Below are 17,013 nucleotides of genomic sequence, written 5' to 3'. Positions count from 1 at the left end.
GGGACCAAGCCCTGCCACGGTGGCCACGGGGTCCCTTGAGGGAAGCTGCCACTGCTGCCTTCCCCCACGTCCGCGGTCCCGGCCAGTGGCCAGGGCCAGCGGTGGGAACAAGGCCTTCCAGAGGCACCCGCAGCACCCCCTGCCCCACGGCGGGGCCGCGTGCTAATGGCGCTGCCCGGACGTGGGGGAAGCTCGCTCGCCCATAAAGCGCCTCGCCGGGCACTCAGGCCCTGCCCGCAGCACATTACGGGGCCGCCTCGTTCTCCAGCATCTCTCTTAGAGCCCGAGCGGGGCCGGCAAAGTGGAGTGGGGCCACTCAGGGCCGGATCCGGCCGCGCGAGGCAGGGCTCTGGGGTGCCGTTCCCCGCGCCCATTTACTCCCACTGCCTCCGTTCCTGGTGCGGTGGGTGCTCGGGGCCGGGCTGGGAGCGAGATGCCAGTGTGGGTGCCATGCACCACCCATTCCTGGAGCCATTCTGGGTGGGGGGATGCAGCCCGGGGCTTTTGGGGTGGTAATTTCCACACCGGGGTCTCACAGACGTGGTTTTAATGCTGGACCTCGTGGCTCGGCGTTGGCAAGTGTTTTATTTACATGAGTGCATCCCTCTGGGTTGGGTATCCATGGGGTTGGATAGAGGGGCTGAGTCCCTGCTCTGAGGATGCTCGGGGTGGTTTGGGCACCTACAACCCGCCCCAGCTTCCGTGGGGGGCTGTGCCCAACAAAACTCACCTGGACACACGTGTTCGGGGGCCCTCAGGCCCATCCTGCCCACGGTTCGGGGGCTGTGGGGTGGGCAGCGGTGTCCGGGTGGCTGCGGGTTTGGCACACGTGAGGTCCAGGCTGGGATGGGGGAAGAACCCCAAGAGCTGGAGGGAGCCCCAGGAGGAGAGCAGAGCCCACCGAGGTGGGGAGAGGGTCAGCAACGTGCCAGCTGGTGCCAGTTTATTGAGTATATTCGGAAAACAAACGCGGGGAAGCCAAAGAATGTGGAGAATTTCATGGGCTGATGCTTCCTGTTAGGGGCTGGTGGTTACCAGCACTGCCCTGGGTGCTGCCCTCACCCCTGGCTGTACCCGCTGCCTCCCCGGCCAGGGCACAGCTCAGGCTGCGGCACAGAGCGTGGCACCCAGCTTCTGGGGGGTGTGACCGTGCCCCCAGCTCCCCCCAAACGGGCACCCAACTCCATGGGTGTGTGGCTGTGCATCTGGCTGCCCAGGGTGTGCACCCAGCTCAGGGGGTGTGGGACCGAGCACCCAGCTCCGGGGACACCGGAATTAGCTCCGGCCTCATTTTTTTGTTGTACGAAGCAAACAGGAAACGCAGCAGCTTTTTTTTTAATTTCATTTTTTATACCTATTTTTTCCCTGCCGCAGCTGCCCCCGCTGCCGTCGGTGGGGTGCGGGGCCCGGGGGTGCGGGGTCCGGGGGTGCGGGGTCCGGGCTCACCCCTTCCCCTCCCGCTCCTGCAGCCGCCCCCGCCCCCGGCGCTGCCGTTAGGGCTGAGACCGGCCAACTCGCGGCAGCAGTGGCGGGGCTGCCGCGCCGGCAGGGGACGCTAGGCGGGCCGTGCCGGGCCGTGCCGGGCCGGGCCGCCGAGGGGGGGCGGGCGGTGCCGCTTATAAAGGCGGCGGGAGCGGGGCGGGGGGAAGGCGCGTCCGTTCGCTGCGCTCCGGGACGGGCCAGCGGGGCCTGCCCAGCCCCGGCGGGGCGGAACGGTTCGGAACGGCTCGGCTCGGCACGGCGGGGCATGGACCGGCCCGGCGCCGCCTGAGGGCATGGAGCGGCGGGCGCTGGGCGCCGGGCTGTACTGGCTGCTGCTGCCGCTCGCCCTGCTCGCCGGTGAGTGCGGGGGGGCCCCACGCGTGACTCGGGTCGCGGGGCTCCAGGAGCCGCCGCCGGCCCCGGGGGAGGCGGGTGGGTCGGTACCGGACGCGCGGCGTGGGCGCAGCCCCACGCGGGATCCCTCTGCCCCCCCAACCCCCCCCCCCCAGCCCCAGAGGGGACCACCCCGCACCCCCCCAGCCCCACGCGGGACCGAGCCCACGCTCGGGAAACGCCGCGACTTCTCCGTGCCCCCGCGTGTGCGCGTCCCCCCCTTCGGGCACTGCCAGCGGGCACCCGCACCCCCGGGCACCCGGTTGGGGCTGAAAGCGCCCCGGTTTGGCCACCGCCGTGTCAGCCCGCTCGCTCCTCTGCATCTTGCGAGGTGGGGGGCAAAGAGGGTGCCAGGACAGCCCGGTGGTGCTGGGGTGGGCGATGCTGGGGGGCAGCTGGCACCCAGCCTGGCTCGGGTGCCATGGCGAGGAGCGGGGCACCCAGCCAGGCTCTGCGGGGCCGTGGCTCCCAGCCCCTTTCCAGCAGCGCTGGCCTTCGGAGGCGGCTGCACCACCCACCGAGGCAACCGGCTGGCTACCGGCCTGGAAAATCCCCGTGTCCTGGGCCACGCGGGACAAGAATTGGCTCTTTGAACCCCGGGCTGCTCGGGGGGGAGCCTGCGCGGGGGACTCTGCGTTTACCTTTACGGAGAGGCTGAAGGAAAAACCTCTCCGTAGACAGGATTGTTCAACGGGCGCCTTGTGCCCGGGCACGGGCAGGGTCTGGCTGCCAGTGCCAGGGGGTCCGCAGCCCCCCGGGGGAAGCGGTGATGTGACTTTTGGGGTAGTGTCACCCAGGGAGAGGGACGTGCACCCAAGCTGGCTGGGCAGCCGCTGTCCCGGTGGCGTTTCGGGGCGCGCGGTGGTGCCGCCGGCGCGGGGCTGAGCCTCGCTGGCGGAGGAAGTCGGTGACTGTTGGAAAAAAGCTTCTCTTTCCCCGTCCTGGTTCGCCCGAGAAGTGACTCAGTGCATCGCGCAGGATGTGCGGAGGTTAATTATAACCCTGCGGACGAGCGGGGCCCGGGAGGGACGGTGGCCGCCCCTACGTGAGGCCTGCCCGGGTGGCGGGAGCGTCCCGTGGGTGCGCGGGGCGACACGTGGCCCCCGGGCGCGGCCTCGCCCATGGGGTGCCCCGATTATGCCCATTCGGCCCCAAATTGTGCCGGGTTCGCTTGCCCCGCTCTGGCGTGGGACCTGCTGACGGTGACGCCGGTGGTGTCGGTGTCACCCCCCCGGTGAGCTCGTAGGTGGCTTGTTTAAATTTGGGGGTTGTCCTGGGAGAGTGGCTCCCTCCTGCTCCGGCCACTTGCCAAAATAGCCGTGCTGGTGACTCGGGGGGGCCTGGGGCCTCACGCCTGCGCCGAGGGGAAACTGAGGCACGGGGGGGATGTGGCTCGTCCCGCTGCACCTGGGGAGGGGGCAGGAAGAGCCCTGGAGCGTGACCCGCCTGCGGCCCTTCCTTCCCCAGCAATTAGGCTCTTCCCGAACCTCCGGAGGATGTTTGCCTCCGGCTACCGGCCAGCTCGGGGCAGGGGGAGGCACGGGAGCTGGGACCCTGGCAGGGCTGGGGGCAGCCCCCCGCTTCCCGCAGGCAGGGACCCCCATGGTTGTGCCATGGCTGTGTGCCCACCCGGCACAGGGGGACGCCGCGGTGCTGTCCTGCCTGGTCGGGGTGCTGGGGTGGGGGGCACAACCCCCCTAGGTGCCTTCCCAGCCGAGGTGGGCATCTCTGTGCCAGGACCCCCGCGCTGGGTGACGGTCCTGGCTCTGCTGTGCCAGGGCAGAAGCGATGGGTGAGGGGGGCAGCAGCCCCCCTGCCCCCCCAAACCGAGGGGTCTGAGTTGGGGTGAGGCGAGGACACGACCCGTCCTGGCTGAGCCCCCCCGGGGAGGCGATGGGGTGCTGGGGGGGGTCCTGGGTGCTGCAGGGGGGCTGGTGCCCAGCTGGGTGCTGGCGGGCGCGTGGGCTGCAGCCCGCTGCCTCCTGCGGTCAGGTGCTTTTTATAAAGTGAAGGGAAATAAAAAAAAAAAAAGAGGAGGGGAAAAAAAAAAAAATAGAAAAAAAAATATTAAATAATAAAAAAAGAAGCCACTGGCTGTCTCCAAGAGCAATAACTCACGTTTCCTCCCCGGGCACGCAGGGGGATGGGAGGTGCAGGACCGGCCCCTCTGCCCGGGCAGAGCCCTCTGCAAAGCCCCCCACGGCCCCAGGGGGGTGGGTGATGCTGGGGGGCTCCTGGGGGTGCCCCCCGCTGCCCCTGGGGCTCTCCCTGGCCCCTGGGGTTGCTGCAGGGGGGGCTTTATGGCTCCTGCAGTTTGCAAGGCCAGGTTTAACCCTTTGCCTCCCCTGCACCCGGCCGCCGTGGGGTGCCCGGGGAGGGCTGGGGGGGTGTTTGGACACTGCTGGGTGCTGCCCTGGCCCCGAGCTGCACGGGGGAAATAGGGTGGGTCTGGGAATGTCCCCGTGCGACAGGAGCGTGCGTCCTCGTGCGCAGGCGGGGGACGGGCACGGGGATCCCGGTGCTGAGCCCGCAGCTCTGGGGGCCCCACGGGCTGCTCTGGCTCCGTGGCGTGGGCTGTGCCATCCTGGTGTGTGCCCGGTGCAGGGACTGCAGCCCCGGGGCTGTGGGCGCTGGGGAAGGGGGTCCCTGGGCACCGGGGTGGCACCGAGCACCCGTTCCCTGCCCCGCTGCACGTACCACTGGGGTTTCCCAGGCTGGCAGCCGTGGCACCCGCTGGCACCCGACCCGGTGCCCTCCCGGGGGCAGCTCCCACGGCATCCCCCGGGGGAGCAGGGCTGGCTGCTGCCTCGGCGCTGGCAGGAGAGGGATTAATTTTCCACAAAAACAGGATACGGCGGGTGAACCAGCGGGGCTGCGCCCTGTGCCCGGAAAGAGGAGCCGGGGCTGGGGCTGGGAGTGTGCCCGGGGCTGGCTCTGCCGTGCCCGTGGCTGGCTGTCCTGGCATGGTCGGCCCCAGAGCTCCCTGCTTTGGGGCTGCCCAGATTTTGGGATGGATGTGGCCGGGGTTCGTTAGCCTGGCTTTGGTTTGCAGCCAGTGGGTGCAGAGCGCAGGGTCCTGGGTGCAAAGTGGCACCTTGGGGACACTGCCCGGGTGTCCCCAGCCCTGGGGACCCCACCCTGGTTAGGTGGGAGGCAGGACGTGGCTGCGGGGAAGCGGCTTGGCTCTGGCAGCAGGTAACGGGCCTGTGTGAAAATTAAAATTAGAATTAAAGAGCTCTGCTAATTAATCCCGAGCGGCCGCAGGTCCCGCAGAGCCAGCGGCTGCGCCGGTGCCGGTGGGTGTATGGGCTGGGCACAGGGTGGGTGGTACTGAGGGGCTGGTGTATGGGGTCTGCCATCGCCAGCGGGGTCTGGGGACCCCCCTTTCCCCGTGCCATTGGGTACGGATCCATCCCTGGTGCCACCTGGGCGCGGGATGGTGCCCGGTTTGCAGGGAGGGGGCTGGCGGCGGGGCCGCTGCTCCCCGGGGTCCTGGGGCTGGGGACAGCGGGTTTGGGGTCCGGGATAACCCATGGGGGAGATGCTCGTCGTGGGCCCCATCCTGCCCCGTGCATGCAGCAGAGGCGATGGGTGCTGCTTGCGTGGGGAGGGGGACAGCGGGTGCCACAGCTCCGCGCCACCCACCCGCTGGCTCCCGGCAGGGACCAGTGGGTGCGGGAGGACGGGTTTGGCTGCTCTCCCCACACACCAAACTGGTTTTTCTCCCCATGGCAGCGCTTTCCCCACTGTCAGCGTCGGGGGGAACCGGTTTCCTCTCTCGCCGTGCAGGACGGGGCACCCACGCACCCCGGTGCTGCCGAGGAGCCGTGGGTGCAAGGCCAGGCCCCGGGGTGCTCCCGGTTGGGAGCCCAGTGATGCCAGGAGCCGCCAGCCAGAGGGTCCCGTGGGTGCCCTGTGTTTGTGGCAGCTCCTGCCAGCCCTTCCTGGTGCCACAGGCCACCCCGAGCCCCTGCCACCGGGCTGCCCAGGAGTGATGTCCACAGTCCTGGGGTGCTGGTGGCATAAAATAGGTGGGTCACACTTGCTCCGGGCACGGGAGGGTCCCTACAGCATGTGTGTGCCCCACGGTGCCCAGCAACGCCCGTGGGTCTCCCCACGGTGCCCCCAATCCCCCCTCCTGTGGCTCTTGGGACCCCCCAGCCCATGCCCCGTGTCACAGCCAGTCCCCTCCGTGCCACCAGCACCCACAGGGTGACCACGGCTGGGACGGGGGGGGCTGGTGGACCCAAAGGCCGCTGCCCTGGCGCAGGGGTGGGCATCGGGGGGGTGCTGGTGGCTGAGGGGGGGCTGGCTGGCTCCCACGTGAGCCCCCGCGTCGGGGAAGGCTCCTCTCTGGCGCGGGAAGGGGAATATTTGCTCCATGAGATCATGGTTTGCCGGAACGTGCCGTAGCCAGCAGCCCTCGGCGGTGTGCGGGGAGGTGACGCGGCCGGGGGTCACCGCGCAGAGGTGCCTGGCGGGGCGGTGGTCCTGTGCCCCCCACCCTGGGCTCCCTGTGCCCCCCACCCATGCGTGCTGGAGGGCAGCTGTGGACCCTGCTGCGGGGCCAGGGACCGGTTTAGCCCCCGTGGGTGCTGTGTGGGACGTGCCCTGAGTGCCCCCCCCATGTCCCGCTGTCCCCAGGGTGCCAGGCTGCTCATGGGGGGCTGTGCCATGTCCCCCCCCAGCCACACCGTCCCTCACCCCGGGATGTGCCCTCCCATACCCCATAAACACAGGAAGGGCCGTGCCGGGCTGGTGGGACTGAGCACGTCCCCTGGCACCCAGCCTGTCCTCCCCTATTGCCCCCCCCAGCCTTGTCCCCACCATGGGGTCAGCGGCTGCCCGCTCAGCCCCCACTGCCTCACCCCGTGCCCAAGTGGGGGTGCCCAGGGGCAGCACGTCCCTGCCCTGGCTCTGCAGACCCCGGGGTCCCCGACACCGGTTCCCTGTGGCCGTCCCCTCGCCGGGCTGCCCCAGAGGGGGGTCCCCGACGCTGGGGGGACCGCAGGGACACGTCGCTCTGGTTTGAGGTGGGGGACACTGAGGGATGCCCTGGGGCGGGGGCACACTGAAGAGCTCATCCCCCCCGTGACTCCTTCCTCCAGGCGCTGGTTTGGTGGGTGCCCATCACCGTGGCCTCGTGGCTGGGTGGCCGCAGGGCCGCCCCCATGGCTGATCCCAGCTCACGCCGGTGCATGTGCCGGTGTCTGTCACCGCTGGCCTGGCGTGCAGTTGGTGGGGACGCCGCGTCCCCGGTGGCAGCTGCCCTGGGGTGTCCCCTGTCCCCAGTGGTGGCAGCTCCGCGGGGCGCCGCCTCGGCCCCGCTCCCTGCCTGGCTCCTGGCAGCTTCACGCCCGCAAACAAGCTGTAATTTAGGGCTAAAAATAAGCGAGGGGGCAGGAGGTGAGCTGGTGGCGTGCCCGGAGCGGGGCTGGGTACAGGTGAGGGGCTGTGCCAGCCCCGGTGTGGCCATGGGTGGGGGTCCCAGCCCGGCTGGGGCGGTCCCTTGGCACGGTCTTGCAGGAACAATGTGGAAATGTGTCACATTCTGGTCATTGCTTTCATCCCCCCGTCACCCCACGCGTCTGGGACCTCTGGTGTGCCCCCCCCTCCCCGTGCCACCCGTGGGGGTCACCGGGAGTGACCCAGCCTGGCTCCTGCCCACGTCCCTCCCTCCCCACCCCTCTCTGGGGCTACCCATCGCTTTGGGGTGCCACTCACTTTGGGATGTCCCTCACCACGCAGGTCAGGGTGCCACCCTTGGGATGCCCAGGGAGCCCTGTGGGGTGCAGTGCCATCCCTGTGCCACGTTCCTGCCACTAACTGCCTGTCCCTCTGTCCCCAGCCTGCCTGTTCCGCTTCAACGTCCTCTCCCTCGTGTACCTGCTCTTCCTCCTCCTCCTGCCCTGGTTCCCGGGGCCCGGCCGGAGCGATGCCGGAGGTAAGGGGCTCAGCGGGCACCGGGCAGGGTGGGCAGTGGGGTGGGCAGCTCTACCTGCCCGCCTTCCCCTGCGGTTTCCCCTGGTCGGGCAGCCTGGCTCTCTTAATTATAGCCCCGCGTGGCTATTAATAGCCTTCTGGCTACGAAACGGCCAGTTTTAAGCCCCAGCCTTATTAACCAGAAACCTCAGGGCTGGGCTGTGCCCACAGGGATGTGCCACGGGGCAGCCCCTCCACCCTGCCTGGGCACGGTGGGCATTGGGGGGCGGGTTACAACCCTGCAGCCCCCACGGCGAGTCCAGGGGTGGGTGCGTGGGACGTGTACCCCCAGTGTGGGCACTGGGTGCCTGTCGCCCTGCCCTCCGTGCCAGTCTGAGCTGTGTAACACAAGCTGGTGGTGCCAGGCACGGCCGTGGCTGAAAGCTCTGCCCGCTGAATATTTCATGGGCACGGGCGCTGCCGAGAGCCTTCGCCGGGGTTTACAGGAAAAAAAACGAGGGAGGGAGAGCTTTTGGCCCCTGGCACCCACCCACAGCCCCCCCACAGGACATTCCCCCAGGGATGGGGAGCTGCACCCCGGTGCCAGCTGGGTGGGAGGGTGCTGGAGGGAGTGGGGGCCCTGGCACCCTGCGTTGCCCTGTGCCTCAGTTTCCCCAGTAATGCAGCAGAAAGGACGCCCTTAGGCTGCGTTGGGTGTATGGTGGCACACGGAGAGTCCACGTGGGGCAGACCCCTGGCACAGCCGCAGGGCACCCCTTCCCACGGGCATCTGTGTCCCTGCTGGGGTGCTGGAGCATCCCGGGGCCACCTCGGGCGATGGGTGACGGGGTGCCCGTGTCTCGCAGGTCACAGCGGCCGCCTCCTCAAAGCCCTGCTGGGAACCAGCCTCCTCTTCCTCCTCGCCCACTTCGTTTTCCAAATATGCCTGTACACGCTGCCCATCCTGGACCAGCTGCTGGGGCCAAGCTGTGAGTACGGGGTGCCAGGGCAGCCTGCCCCGGGGGTGCCCGCGCCCACCCTCCTGCACCTCTGCTCTCCTGTGGTGCCCCAGGGCTGGACCCCCACGATGATGATCCCACCCTTCTGGGTGCTGGGGGGCTGCTGAGGCTCTGCGGGGTCCCAGCCACGTGCCCAGCACCGGGGCTGTGCCAGGGTGCCCGACAGCCCTCGTCCTGGGCACCCATGGGGGGGCTTGGAGCCTGCCCACGCGGGGTCTGCCCCTCTCAGCACCTCCTGCTTCCCCGCAGGCAGCACCTGGGAGGTCCTTGCCCGGCACATCGGGGTCACCAGGTAAGGACACCCCGCCGGTGTGGGGCTGGGGGCTGGCACTGGTGTGGGGGGGCACCCCCAAGCCCTCCCCTGCCCTGTTCTCCCCCCCCAAGGCTGGACTTGAGCGACATCCCCAACTCCGTGCGTCTCGTGGCACCCGACGTTGGCATCCTGCTGGTCTCGTCCCTCTGCCTGTGCCTGTGCCGCCGCCTCGTCCCCAAGGCCGGCGCTGCCACCCGTGGCCGGAGAACGGAGCCCCCTGAGCGGGTGAGAGCCCACCCTATGCCGTGCCATGCCGTGCCAGCCTTGCCCTGCACCGTGCCCATGGCACCAGGGTCACCCAGGCAGACACAACCCCAAGCCGATGGCACCCCCAGCCCAGCAGACACCCCTTGGGGCTCCCCGCTGGTCCCTGCTGTCGCGGCGGGTGCCCGCCTGCCCGGCGGTGCCAGGGCGGGAGGCAGCCTGGAAAAAACCTCGGTGCTGGGAACCCGGGCACCGGTGCCAAGAAAAACAGCCGCCTTTCGGGGCACTTTCCGAGCGGCTGATGAGATAAACACGGCCAGGTGCCAGGCAGGGTGCCCCGGCTGTGCCCCTGCGCCCTCCCTCAAGTGGGGAAACTGAGGCACGGCCAGGAGCAGTGGGTGAGCTCATGCCACGCTCTCCTCGCCTGGCAGGGGGAACAGGAGGACGTGGAGCGGCGCGGTGGCACGGCCGACGGGGACACGCCGCTGAGTGCCAGGCTGTGGGTGACGGCTCACTGGTTGCTCTGGGCAGCTGGGAAGGGCCTGGCCATCCTGCTGCTGGCCTTGGCCGGTGGGTACGGGACGTGGGGGGCGTGTGCTGAGATGGGGGGGGTCTTGGTGGCCATGCTGCTGGGGGGGATGCCCGGTGCAAGTTGGGGGTGATGCCCAGTGCAGGGGGATGCCCGGTGGGGGGCTGCGTGGCCGGGGGCTGCGTGGCCACACACTGACCCCCCACCCATGGGCGCTGCTCCCCAGGGATCACCCTGCCCTCCGCCTCCTCCAGCGTCTACTACCTGCTCTTCGTGGGGCTGTGCACGTGGTGGGCATGCCACCTCCCTGCCAGCCGCCTGGCCTTCGACACCCTCTGCGTCCTCGTCGGCGCCTACGCCGCCGCCCACCTCCTCTGCCTCTACGCCTACCAGGCGCCCTTCGTCCAGGGGGTCTTCCCACCCCCCACCATCTGGGCACGGTGAGGCCCCCGGGGTGGTGCCAGCGCCGGGATGGGACCCTGGCTCATGGTGGGTGGCTCATGGGTGATGCCACCCGCTCCGTCCCCGCAGGGTGTTCGGCTTCAAGGACATCATCCTCTACCGCAACTGCTCCCGGCCCAACGCCCTGGTGCTCAACACCGGCCACCCCTGGCCCGTCTATGCCAACCCTGGCATCCTGCTCCTGCTCTACTACACCGTGGTCACCCTGGTGAAGCTGCGCCGGCGGGATGCCAAGGTGAGGGGCACGATGCCCGGTGTGCCCCGCTGCTCTGACCGCCCCAGCCTGGTGCCCCGTGGAGGGGAGGCGGGGGGCAGTGGGGTGCCCGCAGCTGGGGGGGGGTGCCTCAGCAGGGGGACAGGGCATGATCCTGCTCCCCGGCGGCTGCAGCGGGGTGCCCTGAGCTGGACCCTGCCCCTCGCAGAGAGCCGTGGCACAGCCGCCGCCGAGGTCCCCGGGGAGGGAGCTGGTGGAGCTGGAGAGCTGGCCCAAGGGCACCGACGGCGTGGCTGAGGACACCAAGGTGGGTTTTGGGGGACAGGGCTGTGCCCCCCAAGCGATGCCCGAGTGTGGGGTGCTCCGGGGGGGTGCCAGGGTGGGCTCTGAGCCCTTTCTGCCCCCCCCAGCCCATGCTGTCCCCCAGCACCGGGAAGCCAGACAGCGGCGCCGAGAATTGCACCGTCCACGTCATGGGCAACTCCCCGCAGCCGGGTAAGCCTGTGCCCGCTGCCCCCCGCTCCCCACGCCCTGCCCGTGGCCTGGGGGGGGATGAAGGCTCATGGTCCCCCTCCCCGTGGCCAGGCAGGAGGCGTCCGGCGGAGCGGCTGCCCCTGCACGCCCTGGGCCACGTCGTCATGAAGCAGAGCTACGTCTGCGCCCTCATCGCCATGATGGTAAGGGGCTGGGCTGGGGGGTGGGCACGGGGTGGGCACATCCCGGCCGGAGCCCCACGAGCGGCCACGTCCCACCCGCAGGTATGGAGCATCACGTACCACAGCTGGCTGACCTTCGTGCTGCTGCTCTGGGCCTGCCTCATCTGGACGGTGCGGGCGCGGCACCACTTCGCCATGCTCTGCTCGCCCTTCCTCCTCCTCTACGGCCTGGCGCTCTGCAGCCTGCAGTACGTGTGGGCCATGGAGCTGGGCCCCGAGCTGCCCGCCCGCGTCGGCTTCATGAGCCTCGAGGAGCTGGGGCTGGTGCACCCCAAATATCCCTGCTTGGACCTGGGTGCCAAGGTAGGACGGGTGTCCCTGTCCCCGCTCACCGGCTGTCCCCCAGGGCTCAGTTCTGTCCTTCAATATCCTTATAGATGATCTGGACGTAGGGATGGAGGGCACCCTTAGCAAATTTGCAGATGACCCCAAGCTGGGTGGGAGTGTCGATCTGCTGGAGGGCAGGAAGGGTCTTCAGAGGGATCTGGACAGGTTGGATTGATGGGCCGAGACCAACGGCGTGAGGTTCAACAAGAACAAGTGCCGGGTCTGACACTTGGGCCACAACAACCCCATATGCTTCAAGAGAGATGTTGGGGTGTTGGAGCGAGTGCAGAGGAGGGCGACCAAGCTGGGGAAGGGTCTGGAGGGTCTGACCTCCGAGGAACGGCTGAGGGAGCTGGGGGTGTTTAGCCTGGAGAAGAGGAGACTCAGAGGTGACCTTAGTGCAGTCTACAACTACCTGAAGGGAGGTTGTAGCGCAGTGGGAGTCGGCCTCTTCTCCCAGGCAACCAGCGACAGGACAAGAGGACACAGCCTCAAGCTTGGCCAGGGGAGGGTCAGGTTGGCCATCAGGAAGCATTTCTTCTCAGCAAGGGTCATTAGCCATTGGAAGGGGCTGCCCAGGGAGGTGGTAGAGTCCCCATCTCTGGAGGGGTTTAAGAAAAGCCTGGCCATGGCACTTAGTGCCCTGGTCTAGTTGCCATGGTGGTGTCAGGGCAATGGTTGGACTCGATGATCCCAGAGGGCTCTTCCAACCTCTGTCTGTCCCCGCAGCTCCTGCTCACCCTCACCTTCTGGCTGCTGCTGCGGCAGTTTGTTAAGGAGAAGCTGCTAACGAGGAGGTGCCCGGCCACCCCGCTCCTGGAGGTGACCATCTCGGACTCGGGTGAGGGCTCCCGGCATCACCCACCCGCAGGGACCCTGAGCGTCCCCGGGGTGCGAGCACCTGGAGGCCAGCGGCGGTTGGGGACGGGGGGGACACGCGTGCCCCCCGCCCGGCCTCCTGCAGCCCCCTCCCCTCCTCGCAGAGCCCAGCCGGCAGCGGGACGTGCTGAAGGCGCTGGGGGTCCTGGTGCGGGATTTCTACGCCAAGTACTGGATCTGCGTCTGCGCCGGCATGTTCATCGTGGTGAGCTTCGCCGGGCGCCTCGTCGTCTACAAGATCGTCTACATGTTCCTCTTCCTCCTCTGCCTCACCCTCTTCCAGGTACGGAGGGGCTGGGGACCCCTCCCTGTCCCCGTGCCCATCCCGGCGTGGCCCCGCTGATGTCCCCGTCCCCGCAGGTGTACTACAGCCTGTGGCGCAAGGTGCTGAAGGGCTTCTGGTGGCTGGTGGTGGCCTACACCATGCTGGTGCTCATTGCCGTCTACACCTTCCAGTTCGAGGACTTCCCCATGTACTGGAGGAACCTGACGGGTCTCACCGATGAGCAGTGAGTGTCCCTGACCCGCTGTGAGGTCCCTGATGCCACCAGCCCCGTGGTGGCACCAGGGCACGGCCAAGGGATGCATTGCACTTGGGGAAACTGAGGCACGGGGGGAGTTGGAGGTTGAACGCCAGCGTGGCGGCTCGGTGCCTGTGCAGGGTGGGCTGGATGTGGCCCCGCGCTGACCCTCCCCTCCCTGCCCAGGCTGGGTGACCTGGGCCTGGAGCAGTTCAGCGTCTCCGAGCTCTTCTCCAGCACCCTCATCCCGGGCTTCTTCCTCCTCGCCTGCATCCTCCAGCTCCACTACTTCCACCGTCCCTTCATGCACATCACCGACCTGGAGCACGTCCCCGCTGCCGCTCCGCCGCCCTGCCACATCCCCAGGTAGAGCCCGGTGCCGGGGTGGCCCCCCCTGCACCCCGTCCCGGTGCTGAGCCCTCCTCCTCCCCGCAGGTCCGAGGAGCTGCACGGGAGCCGGCTGCTGCGGGACGCGGCCGCTGCCGAGAGCACCGGGGCGGGCGACTCCGACACCGCGTCCCAGGGTACCGGGTGGGGTGGGATGGGGTGTCCTCCAAGCCAGGAATGGGCTGGGGGGGGTGCAGGGAGGGATTGGAGCATCCTTGAAGCCAGGAAGGGGCTGGGAGGGTAGGGAGATGGGTTTGGGGTGTCCTCCAAGTGTGGGAGGGTACAGGGATGGATTGGGGTGTCCTCCAAGCCAGCATGGGACTGGGAGGATAGAGAGATGGATTTGGGGTGTTCTCCGAGTCTGGGAGAGTATGAGGATGGATTGGGTGTCCTCTGAGCCAAGAAGGAGCTGGGAGGCTACAGGGATGGATTGGGGTGTCCTTCAAGCATGGGAGGGCATGGGGATGGATTGGGGCATCCCCCAAGCCAGGAATGGACTGGGAGGGTAGGGAGAGGGATTGGGGTGTCCTCCAAGTGTGGGAGGGTACATGGATGGATTGAGGTGTCCTCCAAGCCAGCATGGGACTGGGAGTGTAGGGAGATGGATTAGGGTGTCCTCCAAGCCAGCATGGGAACTGGAGGGTAGGGAGATGGATTGGGGTGTCCTCCAAGTGTGGGGGGGTACAGGGATGGATTGGGGCATCCCCCAAGCCAGGAATGGGCTGGGAGGGTAGGGAGATGGATTGGGGTGTTCTCCAAGTATGAGGATGGGTTGGGTGTCCTCTGAGCCAAGAAGGAGCTGGGAGGCTGTAAGGGTGGATTGGGGTGGCCTTCAAGCATGGGAGGGCATGGGGATGGATTGGGATGTCCTCTGAGCCAAGAAGGGGCTGGGAGGGCAGGGAGGTGGATTTGGGGGTGTCCTTCAAGTGTGGGAGGGTATGAGTGTGGGTTGGGGCATCCCCCAAGCTGGGAAGGGGCTGGGGGAGTGCAGCGATGGGTTGGGGTGTCCTCTAGGTGTGGGTGGCTGCAGTTGTGTCCATGACCATTCGTGTCCCCGTAGTGCCCACCAAATGGGGGCTGGTGCTGGAGCGCCTGATTGTGCTGGGCCGGACCTTCTCGGACACGCTGACCCGCGGGCAGGTCTTTGTGGGGCGTCTGCTGGAGCTCCACGTCCTCAAGCTGGTGGCTCTCTACACTGTCTGGGTGGCCCTGCAGGAGGTACCAGCCTCAGGAGCCTGGGCTGGGGGTGGGGGGCTCAGCTGGGCACCCTGGGGTGCTGACGTGGCCACTGCCCCAAGGTATCGCTGATGAACTTCTTGCTGGTGCTGCTGTGGGCCTTCGCCATGCCCTACTGCCGCTTCCGCCACATGGCCTCCTGCCTCTCCACCGTCTGGACCTGCATCATCATCGTCTGCAAGATGCTCTACCAGCTCAAGGTCGTCGACCCCAGCGAGTACTCCAGCAACTGCACCCAGGTACCCGTGTCGGGGGGGATGCCCGGTTCTTGTGGGGGGAACCGGGGGTGAGGGGGACATTAGGAAGCATTTCTTCTCAGCAAGGGTCATTAGACATCAGAAGGGGCTGCCCAGGGAGGTGGTGGAGTCCCCATCTCTGGAGGGGTTTAAGAAAAGCCTGGCCATGGCACTTAGTGCCCTGGTCTAGTTGCCATGGTGGTGTCAGGGCAATGGTTGGACCTGGTGAGCCCAGAGGGCTCTTCCAACCTGGTTGGTTCTGTGGTTCTGTGGGTGCTGACGCCCGGCCGTGCTCCCCTGTGCAGCCCCAACCCAACGGCACCAACCTGAGCCCGGAGGAACTGGGCAACTCCACGCTGTACCGTGGCCCCGTGGACCCCGCCAACTGGTTCGGCATCCGCAAGGGCTACCCCAACCTGGGCTACATCCAGGTGGGTGCAGGGACAACCCCCAGGGCCCGGGCACCACGTGAGGGGGGTGCTCAGGACCGCGGTGTGGTGCTGAGCACCCCCTCGCCCCCCCTTCCAGAACCATCTCCTGGTGCTGCTGCTGCTGGTGTTCGAGGCGGTGGTGTACCGGCGCCAGGAGCACTACCGCAGGCAGCACCAGCTCGTGGCCCCCGTCACCGAGACCATCTTCGAGGACATCTCCCACGAGCACCTCGACCGCGGCCTCGGCAGCTGCGCCAAATACTTCCTCAACTACTTCTACTACAACTTTGGCTTGGAGGTGGGGAGCGGGTGCTATGGGGGGGGTCCCACCGCTCGCAGCACCCCGGGGCTGAGCCTCTGCGTCATGTGTTGGAGCGAGTGCAGAGGAGGGCGACCAAGCCGGGGAAGGGTCTGGAGGGTCTGACCTACGAGGAACGGCTGAGGGAGCTGGGGGTGTTTAGCCTGGAGAAGAGGAGGCTCAGAGGTGACCTTAGTGCAGTCTACAACTACCTGAAGGGAGGTTGTAGCGCAGTGGGAGTCGGCCTCTTCTCCCAGGCAACCAGCGCTAGGACAAGAGGACACAGCCTCAAGCTTGGCCAGGGGAGGTTCAGGTTGGCCATTAGGAAGCATTTCTTCTCAGCAAGGGTCATTAGCCATTGGAAGGGGCTGCCCAGGGAGGTGGTGGAGTCCCCATCTCTGGAGGGGTTTAAGAAAAGCCTGGCCATGGCACTTAGTGCCCTGGTCTAGTTGCCATGGTGGTGTCAGGGCAATGGTTGGACTCGATGATCCCAGAGGGCTCCTCCAACCTCATTGATTCTATGACTCTGTCCCCCCCACCCCAGATCTGCTTCCTGATGACGGTGAACGTGATCGGGCAGCGGATGAACTTCATGGTGATCCTGCACGGCTGCTGGCTCGTCGTCATCCTGACGCGGCGGCGGCGCGCGGCCATCGCCCGCCTCTGGCCCAAGTACTGCCTCTTCCTCGTCGTCTTCCTCCTCTACCAGTACCTGCTGTGCGTGGGCATGCCGCCCGCCCTCTGCGTGGGTAAGGGGCACGGGGGGGCACCCGGGGTGGGGTGGGGGGGGTCTGTGCGTGGGCAGGCTGCCCACCCTGGGGTAAGGGGCTGTGGGGGGTGGGCTGGCATCGAGTATGCCCGCCATGCCCCCAGACTACCCGTGGCGCTGGAGCCGGGTCCTCCCCATCAACTCGGCGCTCATCAAGTGGCTCTACCTGCCCGACTTCTTCATGGCCCCCAAATCCACCAACCTCATCAGTGAGTAACTGCCCCCAACCCTGGCAGCCCCCTGCCCGAGGGGTGCCCTGTCCCCCCACTCCAGCCCCTTGCCCATGGGGTGCCCATATCATGCCCCAGCCCCTGGCAGCCCCCTGCCCGTGGGGTGCCCTGTCCCCCCATCCCAGCCCCCTGCCCATGGGGTGCCCCAGCCCCTGGCAACCCATGCCCATGGGGTGCCCTGTCCCCCCACCCCAGCCCCTGGCACCCCCCTGCCCATGGGCACCCCATCCCCCCCATGGGTCCCATCCTGCCTTTCCCCCCCCGAAGGGTGAGCAGAAGGGAGGTGGGAGGGGCTAAAGGTGCCATACCCCCTTTGGGGTGGAGCTTGGCAGGTGCCCACCCCTTTTTGGGGGGAGGAGCTGAGGAAGAGCCCTCCCCTTTGGGGAGGGGCTTGGTTGAAGTCCCACCCCCTTTGGGGAGGAGGAGGAGGGGTGTGGGGAGAGCT

The 17,013-nt window shown here is 67.8% G+C and overlaps 1 protein-coding gene across 2 annotated transcripts in view; it reads left to right on the top strand.

The window, feature by feature from the left end:
• The first annotated feature begins 1,677 nt into the window (after nt 1–1,677).
• PIEZO1 (piezo type mechanosensitive ion channel component 1 (Er blood group)) overlaps nt 1,678–17,013 on the top strand; it is a 25,003-nt gene continuing 9,667 nt past the window's right edge. The window contains exons 1-23 of one of the 2 annotated variants that reach the window (XM_068411678.1): nt 1,678–1,839; nt 7,724–7,819; nt 8,664–8,786; nt 9,066–9,108; nt 9,201–9,354; nt 9,765–9,903; nt 10,089–10,302; nt 10,394–10,559; nt 10,747–10,845; nt 10,949–11,033; nt 11,124–11,215; nt 11,297–11,557; nt 12,311–12,422; nt 12,565–12,743; nt 12,821–12,969; nt 13,168–13,347; nt 13,417–13,505; nt 14,429–14,586; nt 14,667–14,843; nt 15,146–15,271; nt 15,369–15,569; nt 16,114–16,318; nt 16,443–16,547. In XM_068411678.1, the coding sequence (XP_068267779.1) occupies nt 1,776–1,839; nt 7,724–7,819; nt 8,664–8,786; nt 9,066–9,108; nt 9,201–9,354; nt 9,765–9,903; nt 10,089–10,302; nt 10,394–10,559; nt 10,747–10,845; nt 10,949–11,033; nt 11,124–11,215; nt 11,297–11,557; nt 12,311–12,422; nt 12,565–12,743; nt 12,821–12,969; nt 13,168–13,347; nt 13,417–13,505; nt 14,429–14,586; nt 14,667–14,843; nt 15,146–15,271; nt 15,369–15,569; nt 16,114–16,318; nt 16,443–16,547 (3,217 nt within the window). In that variant the 5' untranslated portion in view covers nt 1,678–1,775. Of the gene's footprint in view, nt 1,840–7,723; nt 7,820–8,663; nt 8,787–9,065; nt 9,109–9,200; nt 9,355–9,764; nt 9,904–10,088; nt 10,303–10,393; nt 10,560–10,746; nt 10,846–10,948; nt 11,216–11,296; nt 11,558–12,310; nt 12,423–12,564; nt 12,744–12,820; nt 12,970–13,167; nt 13,348–13,416; nt 13,506–14,428; nt 14,587–14,666; nt 14,844–15,145; nt 15,272–15,368; nt 15,570–16,113; nt 16,319–16,442; nt 16,548–17,013 lie in introns of both variants that reach the window. The other variant, XM_068411676.1, reaches the window with a different exon arrangement.

Source organism: Nyctibius grandis, chromosome 12 (assembly GCF_013368605.1).
Source record: "Nyctibius grandis isolate bNycGra1 chromosome 12, bNycGra1.pri, whole genome shotgun sequence".
Classification (NCBI taxonomy): domain Eukaryota; kingdom Metazoa; phylum Chordata; class Aves; order Nyctibiiformes; family Nyctibiidae; genus Nyctibius; species Nyctibius grandis.
This window is presented reverse-complemented; position numbering and strand designations above follow the sequence as displayed.